Source organism: Chlorocebus sabaeus, chromosome 10 (assembly GCF_047675955.1).
Source record: "Chlorocebus sabaeus isolate Y175 chromosome 10, mChlSab1.0.hap1, whole genome shotgun sequence".
Classification (NCBI taxonomy): Eukaryota; Metazoa; Chordata; class Mammalia; order Primates; family Cercopithecidae; genus Chlorocebus; species Chlorocebus sabaeus.
The window spans coordinates 61,456,853-61,470,045 of NC_132913.1; the positions used below are offsets into that span (position 1 = coordinate 61,456,853).

At 37.2% G+C, this 13,193-nt stretch overlaps 1 protein-coding gene across 2 annotated transcripts in view; it reads right to left on the minus strand.

Annotated features, from left to right (window-relative positions):
* The window catches only part of OLA1 (Obg like ATPase 1), a 175,213-nt gene that overhangs the window by 139,174 nt on the left and 22,846 nt on the right, over positions 1-13,193 (minus strand). For both annotated transcript variants that reach the window (XM_007965394.3, XM_007965393.3), the window contains one exon: positions 12,097-12,224. In XM_007965394.3, the coding sequence (XP_007963585.1) occupies positions 12,097-12,224 (128 nt within the window). The remainder of the gene's footprint in view (positions 1-12,096; positions 12,225-13,193) is intronic.

Below are 13,193 nucleotides of genomic sequence, written 5' to 3' on the forward strand. Positions count from 1 at the left end.
CCTGTGTCTTTTTACTTTTTTTAATGTGGCTATCAGAAAAATTTTAAATTACATATGTAGCTCACATTTATGGCTTTTATTATAGTTCCATTGGTCAGCACTGGTACAAAGGCAAACAGTGCTGTTTTTAGAATCAGACTTGCCTTATTGAGTACTACTCCTAACTACAGCCATGAGTTGCTTAATAACGGGGATACACCTGAGAAATGCATCTTCAGGCAATTTCATCATTATGTGAACATCATAGAGGGTACTTATGCAAACCTAGATGGTATAACCTACTACACACGTAGGTTAAATGGTCTAGCCTATTGCTCCTAGGTTACAAACCTGTACAGCATGTTACTGTACTGAATACTGAAAGCACTTGTAACACAATGGTAAGTATTTGTGTATCTAAACATATTTAAATATGAAGTACAGTAAAAATGCAGTATAAAAGACAAAAATGTCATATATCTGTATAGGGCACTTGCCATGAATGAAACTTACAGACTAGAAGTTGCTCTGGCTAAGTCAGTGATTGAGTGGTGAGTGAATGTGAATGACTGGAATATTGCCATAGACAAGTGTAGACTTTATCAACCATGTACATTTAGGTTATACTAAATTTATGTTAATATTTTTTCTTCAATAATCAATTAACCTTAGCTTACCATAACTTATTGCTTTATAAACTTTTTGATTTTTTTAACATTTGGACTCTTGTAATAACAATTAGCTTAAATCACAAACACATTGCACAGCTGTATAAAAATATTTTCTTTATATTATCTATAGGCTTTTTTCATTTTTTAAATTTTATTTTTATCTTTAAATCTTTTTGTTAAAAACTAAGACACAAATACACACAGTAGCCTAGGCCTACACAGGGTGAGGATCATCAGTGTCACTGTCTTCCACCTCCACATCTGTCCCACTAGAAGGTCTTCAGGGGCAATAACACCCATGGAGCTGTATCTCCTATGATAACAATGGCTTCTTCTGGATAGCTCCTGAAGGATCTACCTGAGGCTGTTTTACAGTTCACTTTTCTTTTTAATAACTAGAAAGAGTACACTCTAACGAGAAAAAGTATAGTGACTGAAATTCACACAAAAAGTTCAAAATAAATCCACAGGCAGAAAATTTAACTATAACAATGGGTGACCAGAACTCAGGAAAGAATAAGGCAATATATCCCCTACTCCCACCATCACCGTCAAACACACATACACACATACATGCACACGCAAACTTAGCTGAAAATAAATCATACTTGAAATTTTGTTTTCCACAACTATAACTAATTATATACCAGTCCCATATATCAGACCCTCCTACTATACGTTTCTAAACTGGGAAGAAAACTGTTCCATAGCTCAGAAAGCAGCACTCTTGCTTCTAGTCTCCAAAGTCATATCTCTAAGTACTTACTGAGAAACCTTAACAAGTTTGATCCATGAATAGCCTGACAGTAGGTACAGTGATACCACCAAAGGTGATATCCTTCAAGTAACACACAAATGTCTTAGCTTCCTGTTGAAATGTAACTTCAAAACTTCTAATGACAGCTTTAAAAAGTTAAGAATCTTTACTTAGTGATCTTTAGGTGTCAAAAGAAAAAAAAAAAAAGGCTAAGGATTTGGTGAAATCAATAGCTTCATCATATTCAAATATTTAAAAATCCAGCAATAGTAAGTTATATTGATTCCAAAAACTGGTGAAGTCATATTGGCTCAAAGAGCCCTAGAGAAAAAGTTAGTGGTTTTTTCAAATAACACATGCTGCTTTCAGATAGGTTACTGTATGTATGAATTTAAAAAGAATTTGCTTCCTATAATATGATTGCTATTTCCTTCTCCTGTATTTAATCTTTGGAAGGCCATTTTATCTGAGCATGATTCTGTTTATTGAAGATGAAAGAGAAAAATCTATCATAAAAGTTTTTTTAAAAAGGGTATTCACTAGCAATGTCATTTGTAATTTTTTAAAAGTACATGTGAATGTACTTAATGCCACTGAACTCTATACCTAAAATTAAAGTGGCAAATTTTATGTTATGTATATATTACCACAATTTTTTAAATATAAAAAATGAAAAGAAGTATTGAAATTTAAAACCTATATTCACCAAAAAAAAAAAACCAATAATGTATCATTAAAAATAAAGCAAGGCCAGGCGCGGTGCCTCACCCCTGTAATCCCAGCACTTTGGGAGGCTGAGGCAGGCGGATCATTTGAGGTCAGGAGTTGGAGAGCAGCCTGGCCAACATGGTAAAACCCCGTCTCTACTAAAAATTCAAAAATTAGCCAGGCATGGTGGCGCACGCCTGCAGTCCCAGCTACTCAGAGGGCTAAGGCATGAGAATAGCTTGAACCCAGGATGCAGAGGTTGCAGTGAGTCGAGACTGCACCACTGCACTCCAGCCTGGGCAACAGAGAGAGACTCTGCCTCAAAAAAATAAATAAATAAACAGTACTAACTAAGCAAAGTGCTATAAAAATATTCATTATTATTATTGTAAGTTGCACTTAGTAGTTTGGTCAGATATGCCTCTTGGTTGCCCTAGGGTTATATCTTAACCTAAGATCCTACCTCTCAAACTGGAGACTGCTGGAAATACAGAAGAAAAAAAACCATGAGACTCTAAAAACTTTTCCTTGAAGTAAAGTGTGTGGCACTACACCACATACCAAAAGTCATCATGTTCCTTATCCTTTGTGGTTAGGGCTCTTGGGTGGAAAAGTTTAACAAACACAGGAGTCTTGCCATTTTCATATTATCCTGTATTTTCCAGACAGTAAAATGTCTGGAATGTATCAAATTCTTTATACATTTCAGAAATAGGCAGCTCTGCCCATTAGTTCAAAATTTAGTTTGGTTTAACACAAAATTTTGTTAAGCATTTTAGAAAGGGGCTGGGTGCGGTGGCTCATGCCTGTAATCCCAGCACTTTGGGAGGCCGAGGCGGGTAGATCACCTAAGGTCAGGTGTTCGAGACCAGCCTGGCCAACATGGTGAAACCCTGTCTCTACCAAAAATACAAAAATTAGCCAGGCATGGCAGCAGGTGCCTGTAATTCCAGCTGCTCGGGAGGTTGAGGCAGGAGAATTGCTTGAACCCTGGAGGTGGAGGTTGCAGTAAGTCAGGATCACGCCATTGCACTCCAGCCTGGGAAACAGAGTAAGACTGTCTCAAAAAAATAAATAAATAAAAAGAATTTTTAAAAAGTAAACTTTGGAAGAAAATAAGAGCAATATTTCCAAAACACCAAGAATGAAAAGAATATTCTGGAATTTAAACACACCTAAAAGATCCATAAAAGAATGTGAGTAGAAGGGAGTTTTTGGGATGATGAAAGTGTTCTGTAGCCATACTGTTGTGGTGGTTTTATGAATCTATAAGCAGGTTAAATTCATAGAACTGTAAACCCAAAATGTCTACTTTACTGTACGACAATTTGTAAAATAAAATATGTACACTCCTGAACTTTACAAATATTTTTAAATGCTTTACATAACAAATTTACTAATAAACTTGTCAATAAATACTTCAGTTGATCCTTGAACTTAGGTTTGAATGTCGAGGATTCACTTACACACAGACTTTTTTCAATAAATATAATGGAAAATTTTTTGAAGATTTGCAACAATTTGAAAAAACATGTAGATGAAACATGTAGCCTAGAAATATGGGGAAAAAAAGAAAAAACTATGTATGCCATGCATGCATAAAATATACACAGATACTTGTCTATTTTATCACTTACTACTGTAAGATATACACAAATCTATTATAAAAAGTTAAAATTTATCAAAACTTAGATACACTTATAGACCATACATGGAACCATTCACATTTAAGGGAAATGTAAATAAACTAAAAATGCAGTATAAAACCGTAACTGCATAAAATTAACTGTACTCCATATTGTACTACCATAATTATTTCACAGCCACCTCCAGTTGCTATTGGGATACGCTTGAGTGTTGTGAGTATCCTCATCTTAAAACACTGTGAGACATTAATCACCACGTGAGCAGTTCATTTCTCCAGTAAATTGTGTATTGCTGTAAAAAGTGATCCCTCAAGGTTCCTGCATATTAATATTTTTCATCATGGTCGCAATACTATAAATGTTGAAGAACATAAGCCGGGCAAGTGGCTCACACCTGCAATCCCAGCACTTTGGGAGGCAAAGGCGGGAGGACTGCCTGAGCCCAGGAGTTTGAGACCAGGCTGGGCAACACAGCAAGACTCTGTTGCTACAAAATACAATATATATATATATATATATATCGCTACAAAATACAAAATACATATATATATATACGTGTATATATATATACACACACGTGTATATATATATATATAAATGAGCTGGGTATGGTGGTGCACACCTGTAGTCCTAGCTACTTACAGGGGCTGAGGCAGGAGGATAACTTGAGCCCCGGAGTTCCAGGCTTCAATGAGCTATGATTATACCACTGCACTCTAGCCTGAGCAACTGAGCTAAACCCTATCTCTAAAACAATAATAATAAAATAAAAAATAACATTATGGTACCTATACCCAGTGCTACTAGTGATGCTGGAAATGCTTCCAAGAAGCAGAGAAGAGAAAAGTCACTGACAAGACAAGAAAAAGTTGAATTGCTTGATATGGACCATAGACTGAGGTTTGCACCTGGGGTTACTGCCATTTCAGATAAACAATTCATCTTGTAAACAGATGACAGTATCAATAAAATACAGTATAGTACTGTAAATGTATATTCTCTTTTTTTTTTTTTTTTTTTTTAAAGACAGGGTCTCACTCTGTCACCCAGGCTGGAGTGCAGTGGCACAATCATAGCTCAAACTCTTGGGTTCAAGCAATCCTCCTGCCTCAGCCTCTCGAGTAGCTAGACTACAGGTGCATGCCACAATGCTGGCTAATGTTATCTTTTGTAGATGTGAATCTCCCTATGTTGACCAGGCTGGTCTCAAACTCCTAGACTCAAGCAATTCTCCTCCCTCAGCCTCCCAAAGTGCTGGCATTATAGGCCTGAACCATCGTGCCCGGCCACGATTTTCTTGAAAACATTTTCTTTTCTCTAACTTACTTTATTTTAAGAATATAGAATATAATATATATAACATACAAGATATGTGCTAATTGACTGTTTCTATTATTGGTGAGGCTTCCAGTCAGCAGTAGGCTATTTGTAGTTCCGTTTTTGAGGAGACAAAAGTTATATCCAAATTTCAACTGTGTGGGGCTCAGCTCCCCTAACCGCAGTATGTTCAAGGGTCAACTGTATTTTGGAAACAAGTTTAACAAATTCTGTAACTGAAAAGATTTTGTACTTCCAAGACTGATGTATGAGAGAGAAATAATTTCACTATAATTGCACCAAAACCCAAAGTTCTTCACAAAATTTTAAGGCTCATTAATAATCAGGTTTTATTTTTCCTTTTAATTTTTTTTTCTAGAGATGAGATCTTACTATGTTGCCCAGGCTGCTCTCGCACTACTGGGCTGAAGTAATCCACTCGCCTCAGCCTCCTAAAGTGCTAGGATTACCAGTATGAGCCACCATACCCGGCTGTATTTTCATTTTTAAATCAATACAAATAGCTGCACCAACCTGCTAATTATTATCTAAAAATATGACATTATTTCCAACGCTTACACTGCTGAAACAAAGTAAACAGAGTACAAACAAAGCTCCCCTAAAAGGAAAAGTATAAGAAAAGTTTTCTTTCCCACTTTTTTTGCTTTAATGAGGTGAAACTGACATAAAATAAAATGTACAAAAAGTGTAGTCAGATGTATACATGTCTTGACATATGCATACACCTGTGAAACTATCACTACAACCAAGATTTATGAGCATATCCACCACTCCAAGAGTTTCCTCACAGCCCTTTATAATCCCTCTCTCTGCTCCTCCCCCAGGCTACCATGATCTGCTTTCTAATTAGTATGCATTTTCTAGAATCTTATATAAATGGAATCATAGTATACGCTCTTTTTTTGGACTGCCTTCTTCCACTCAGCATAATTATTTTGAGATTCATCCATATTATTGTGTATAGAAAATTTTTTAATGCTGCATCTACCTGCTATATAAAATTAGTCCACATTTGGGGCAAACTGGGCTTACACACAAGATGGGAATCTTCAGTTAGCTACACGTAAAGTTTCACCTAGACAGCAGATTATTAGATCATTCTTGAATCAGTATTGTCTCTTTTTTTTTAAAGAAACAAAGTCTCGCTCTGTTGCCCAGGCTACAGTGAAGTGGTTAGTCACAGGCACAATCATAACATATTACAGCCTCAAACTACTGGGCTCAAACAATCCTCGGGCCTCAGCCTCCTGAGTAGCTAGGATTACCAGCATGTGCCACTGCACCTGGCTTTGAATCTTTTTTTTCAGCTCCTTACTATCACTGAAGAACCGATATTCTTTTGGAAAAGTATTCCAAGGATTTAAATTAGGGCAAGAAAAATAAGTGACCCTCCAATAAGCGAAGACTCTGATTCTGTTTTCAAATTAAATTTAATAAGCAGACATTCATTTGTACTAAAAAATATTTCTCACAAAGCTTTTCTGATAAAAAAAAAAAAAAACCCACCAGAATTAAAAAGATGAGCTCTTGTAATTCCTCATGCAAATCCTGACAGTTGTTATATTTTTAAGTGTCAAAATAAGACCTAACTTTCACCTCAGCAGCACTTGTTTAGTGAAAGATAAACTCCTGTTTATATAGCTGAATCCATAGTTACGAGTTAGCATACAGTAACTTCAAAAATATACTTTAAAAAACTACAGTAGCTCCAGATCTGCACATATTCAAACAAGAAAATAATCTTTCATTATTTCTACTATCTGGCATGTCCTCATTAGTACACTTTGCAAACAAGAAAAGTACTGAAAATAAAACTTTAGCGAGAACTCTAAATGACTAATGGGGGTAGCGATCTGAAATACCTTTACATTAGGCAGCAAACCCCAGTGGGTGGGAGCGTATGTTATTTGGGGGTAAACAAACTAAGTAATGTGTATAGATTCTTTTAATCTTTTTTATTTTTATAGACAGGGGATCTTGCTCTGTCATCCAGGCTGGAGTGCAGTGGTGCAATCACAAGTCATTGCAGCCTCCAACTCTTGAGCTCAAGTGATCCTCCCACCTCAGTCTCGCAAGTAACTGGAACTACAAGGCACAGGCCACCAAGACCAGCTAATTTTTTTTTTTTTTTTTTTTGCAGCGATGTGGTCTCCCTATGCTTCCCAGGCCAGTCTTGAACTCCTAAGCTCAAGTGATCTGCGTAGATCTCCCAAAGTGCTAGGATTACAGGCGTGAGCCACCACACCTGAGCAAATACATTTTATGTGTGAAAGAAGCTTTATACATTACTGGCCGGGCACGGTGGCTCATGACTGTAATCCCAGCACTTTGGCAGGCCAAGGTGGAGGACTGCTTGAGTCCAGGAGTTCAAGACCAGCCCGGATAACAGAGCAAAACCCTGACTCCTAAAAAAAAAAAAAAAAAAAAAAAAAAAAAAAGTATTCTACATTGTTTATGCTCAAACATTATCTAGGGAAATCATTATCAGTATCTTGGAAATATAGTTTTATACAAAATGAAAATTCAAACTATTGGCAACTTACTCCATTTTTACTTCCCTTCTTTTCCTTTTTTTTTTTTTTTTTTTTTTTTGAGATGGGTCTCACTCTGCCACCCAGGTTAGAGTGCAGCGGCACGACGCTGGCTCACTGCAACTTCCGCCTCACAAGCTCAAGCAGACCTCCCAATCCAGCCTCGGGTAGCTGAGACCACAGGCACGCGCCACCATACCCAGCTAATTTTTTCTATTTTTGGTAGACAGGAGTCTCACCATGTTGTCCAGACTGGTCTCGAACTCAAGCAATCTGCCCACCCCAGTCTCCCAAAATGCTGGTGTTACAGGCATGAGCCACCGTGCTCAGCCCATTTTGATTGGTTAAAACATTAAAAGTGCAACTCGAACTCCCTGCGCTCTCCCCTCCCGTTCCCTTTCTGCCATCTTTCCGCGCCGCCACAATGGTGCGCAAGAACGTCCTGGCTGATGCTCTCAAGAGCATCAACAATGCAGAAAGGAGAGACAAACGCCAGGTGCTTATTAGGCAGTGCTCCAAAGTCATCGTCCGGTTTCTCAGTGTGATGATGAAGTATGGTTACATTGGCGAATTTGAAATCATTGATGATCACAGAGCTGGGAAAATTGTTGTGAACCTCACAGGCAGGCTAAACAAGTGTGGAGTGATCAGCCCCAGATTTGAGTGCAACTCAAAGATCTATAAAATTGGCAGAATAATCTGCTTCCATCCCGCCAGTTTTTTTTTTTTTTTTTTTTGAGACGGAGTCTTGCTCTGTAGCCCGGGCTGGACTGCAGTGGCCGGATCTCAGCTCACTGCAAGCTCCGCCTCCCGGGTTCACGCCATTCTCCTGCCTCAGCCTCCGGAGTAGCTGGGACTACAGGCGCCCGCCACCTCGCCCGGCTAGTTTTTTGTATTTTTCGTAGAGACGGGGTTTCACCGTGTTAGCCAGGATGGTCTCGATCTCCTGACCTCGTGATCCGCCCGTCTCGGCCTCCCAAAGTGCTGGGATTACAGGCTTGAGCCACCGCGCCCGGCCCATCCCGCCAGTTTGGTTTCATTGTACTGACAACCTCAGCTGGCATCATGCACCATGAAGAAGCAAGACGAAAACACATAGGAGCGAAAATCCTGGGATTCTTTTTCTAGGGATGTAATACATATATTTACAAATAAAATGCCTCATGGAAAAAAAAAGTGCAACTCAACTGAATACTGTGATTGCAAAATAATAAGCTGCTGGAACAATTTCATCTGCCTCCATCCCCACCTCAATTGTCCATTTAAAATCCTTTATATTTAGGCGGGGCACAGCAGCTCACACCTGTAATCTCAGCACTTTGGGAGGCCAAGGTGGACATATCACTTGAGGTGAGGAGTTCAGGACCAGACTGGCCAACATGGTGAAATCCCGTCTCTACTAAAAATACAAAAAGTAGCCTGGCATGGTGGTGTGCCCCTGTAATCCCAGCTATCGGATGGGCTGAGGCAGGAGAATTGCTTGAACTTTGGAGGTGGAGGTTTCAGTGAGCTGAGATGATGCCACTGCACTCCAGCCTGGAGGACAGAGCAAGACTCTGTCTCAAATAAATAAATAAATAAAATTCTTTATATTTAAGCCATTTCAGATGGATATCTTTAATATGGTGAACTTGATGACATCCCTAACTATATCCCTGGGCTCTTTTCCATCGCTCCTACTCCTCATCATTCATTCTATCCACCATGGCAGTTCTTAAAGCAGCAGGCTCCTTTCCACCATAGGGCCTTGAAACAAACCATTTACTCTGAATAATTAATCTTTCCTTTCCTCCTTTTGCCAGCTTAGCTCCCATTCAGCTTTTATCTCTCAGCGTAACTGTCACCTCCTCAAGGTAACACTGCATACTCACACACATATTCCTTTCTCCTTGTACACAACTGGAAAGACATCTAATATTTATGTGACCATTTTATTCAATGTCTATATCCTCCACTGGATAAGCTCACGAGAAAAACGGTCATGTCTGTTTTTACTCACCAATACATCCCTCAGCACCTACCACACTTATAAGAGTCAAATGGGTCAAATGAATAAGATAGAGTGATCTAAAGATTTAAAGCCAAAGCAAATCCATCAAGATGAGTATCTGCATTTTAAACAAGTATATGTGTTTGAAACAATGTATATATTTTACATATTTCTAATAACCCAGGGAAGTTAACAAGGTGAGGAAAAAGTTAATTTTTAAAAATTAATCAAATTAATGGAGATAAACATGACATTAATAAATTAAAATTCAGTGATAAACTAAAACTTCTCATTAACAATTTTTTCTGTTCCCAAACTTTCGGATGTTCTAATAGAAAAAAGCTGAAAAGTACTCTAAACACTAACATATATCTGACAGTTGAAATTAAAGAATTATTAATTTTCATAGCCTCAAAGTAATCCCTAATCTTTCTAATCTCTACAAGTCTTTTTTTCTGACTATAAATCTAAGGATTTTTTTTGTTCTGATTATCAATGTATCATTCAGTGTTCTATGTACTATACAATAATACATACACTGTATTTCATCAATTCTAAGATGCATATTTTGACACTTTCACATTCTGAGATCAATCACTCTAAAAGAGCATAGTATCTAGTTTAATTGGATTTTCTTTCCTTCCTGAATGATAGTATATTTGGCCTGACTTAAATACAGTATAGTATGTATGCTCCTCACCAAATTCATTTTCCCCCCAAGGGTTAGAAAAACATATCAAATGAATATTATGTAAGAAACAACAAAACCAGAGACATTTTTACTACCAACAACATCAGGACCTTACCATCATCCTAAATTGCTCCGGCTTGGATAATTTTAAGTCAAATATCCCTCCCTAACCACATGACACCCTTACACTCAACCTACCTGTTATAAACCCTTATCAGGGAATCAGATCCATAAGCCTTCCATTTTTCAGTCCTCTCCTATTTTCACTTCCACTCTGTATTTTAAGTTCTTTTCCACCCATCAACTCACTCTCTCATACCCAAATCTTCAGTTCTCTTGCCCTGATCCTTCTGTCACGTGTGTTCTATCAATTCTAGTTTCTGACAGATACCTATCAGGATGTCTCAACTACAAAAATTTTTAAATTGCCCCAAACTGAACTCATCATCATCTCTCTCAATACTTGCTGCTTTTTCTGTGTTTAATGTCTCAATGAACAGTATCACAATTCATTCAACTGACCTACTCCAGAAATCCAGGAGTCACAGTTCACTCCAGCTTCTCTTTGAAATCCTCACATCAGTCACCAAAACCAGAAGAAAACCAGTCAGGAAAACAGAGGTTCTGCCAATATACAGGCTTTAGTTAAAACTTTTCTACAAGACTGGATCACTTCCCCATCACAGCCTCATTCTTTGTCTAGACTTCCCAGAGGTCTCACCATACCTTTACACAAATTTAAACTACCTAGATCAATGCTTCTCAAATTGTCTGTCATGGGGTTTTGTAAAATACAATACAAATGAATTATCAAGTTGGTACAAAAGTAACTGCAGTTTGGGGCATTACGTTGGCAAAACTGCAATTACTTTTGCACCAACCTAATACTAGGCAAACAAATCTTTTTTCTAGACAGCTTATGCAAACCACAGAGGTAAATGGTGTTTTATAAAAGGCACACAAAAAGTACCAGCACAATTTTATTATTACTTTATTCAAACAACCAAAAAATTAGTCAAATTGCTATATTTTCTAAAAGCTCACTCTCAATTACTCTAGTTATCTAGTTGACAACCAGTAACAAAGGCACTTAACCAGACCACAGCTGGCCCTCTCACCTCTAGCTTGTATTTTCTGTTTCTATTAATTTGCTCATTATAATACTATTAACACAAAGTGCAGCCTTGACCTAAGCTTAACCTAAACTCTATTTTGTCAGAAAACTACTATGTGATTGGCTCACTTTTATAGTCGGTCAACAGAGCCCAAACTAAGCCACAGTTCTGTTTTTTCTCTTTGCTTTATATTCCTGTCTCCATAAGGACTAGCTGATCTATAGTTTCTCTTTAATCTTTTCATCTCTAATAGATAACCCAGAAGCCTTTCTCTCTTGTTAAATAATCAGAATCCCCTTCTCTAACAATTCTGCCTTCTTAACACACAGAAAAGCAATAAAAGTTCCACAATTTAAGACAATTTCAAAATGCCTTTACAATGAACAAAGTTCCATATAGAAACACTTCTTGATTGCTCTAATTCAGAACAGGGAATAAAGTTCAATTCGAATATAATCTCAATGCAGCATATACTTGCTATGGAATAAGCCCTCAGATACAGAGATGATACTAAGTAACATTAAAGTCACAGATTTACAGACGAACCCAAGATTCATCTGGTAAAGCAAAGCAATCTTCCATCTTTCCTTTTCTAATTTTATTTGAGCACTAATGGAAAGAAAACACTGATCTGAATGAAATCAATGATTAAATAAACAACTGTACTTACGTGTTAGATGAAAGATGCCATCACAGGCACTAATATGAGATAAAAAAGCATTCCCCAGGCCCTGCCCATTGTGAGCTCCTTTCACAAGGCCAGCAATATCCACTACATTTAGAAAGGCAGGAATTTTGCTGAAAAACAAAACATGGCTTTATTATAAAACAGTACTAAGAACTTATCTATTAACCAAATGAATTCCCCAAACATTTTACATAAATTCTTTCCTTTCTAGAACAATGGAACAATAATGATTTGATAAATGAATATCCACCCCCTCAAAAAAAATTAGAAATGGCCTTGTAATACATTAGGACTTTCTTACCTAGGATAATGACGGAGAAAACTAAAACAGTATAAATGTATTTATCATGTTTCTGAAATTAAAACACTTATCATTAAATTTACTGTAACGTTCTATTGGCACATGCACACACACTCAAAAGCAGTGAAGAATGTTTAGAGCACGCCGAGGTAATCATCATAAAATGAGCCAACTAACTTTGTGCCAGACACTAAATTAAGTACTTTACACGTATTATCTCACTTCAAAGTTCAAATTAACTCTATAAGATGGGTGCTATTTATTAAGCCCACTTTACAGATAAGGAAATTATGCCTTAGAGGAGTTACGAAATCTATTGTATTGAGGATCATTCAGCCAGTAGTGACAAAACTGGGATTCAAACACAGGCTGTCTGGGTTTGCATTCGATCACCCACATGTTATATAGACAAAAAAAAAAATGTGTATAATGCTGAGAACCAGTTATCAGCATAGTAATAACCTAGTTGTTGATAACAGCAACCAAATTAGGCTATATACAAAATAACCCTTGCTTTGCTAAACAAAGGCACATTTAACACAAGTCTGCCATGTCAAAATGGAGATTTAAGTATATCAATAAATAAAAGCTACTTTTAATGTTATATGACAAAGGTATATATAATGTAATTTTGTATCCTTTGTCAATTTTCAAGAGCATGCATTTTGCAGAATGTCAATTTCACTACCTGATAAAATACAACATAAAAGTTCCACAAAAGACTTCCCTATTATTGGCATGGAAAATGAGTCCTTTCAAAATAATTATTCTATAAACA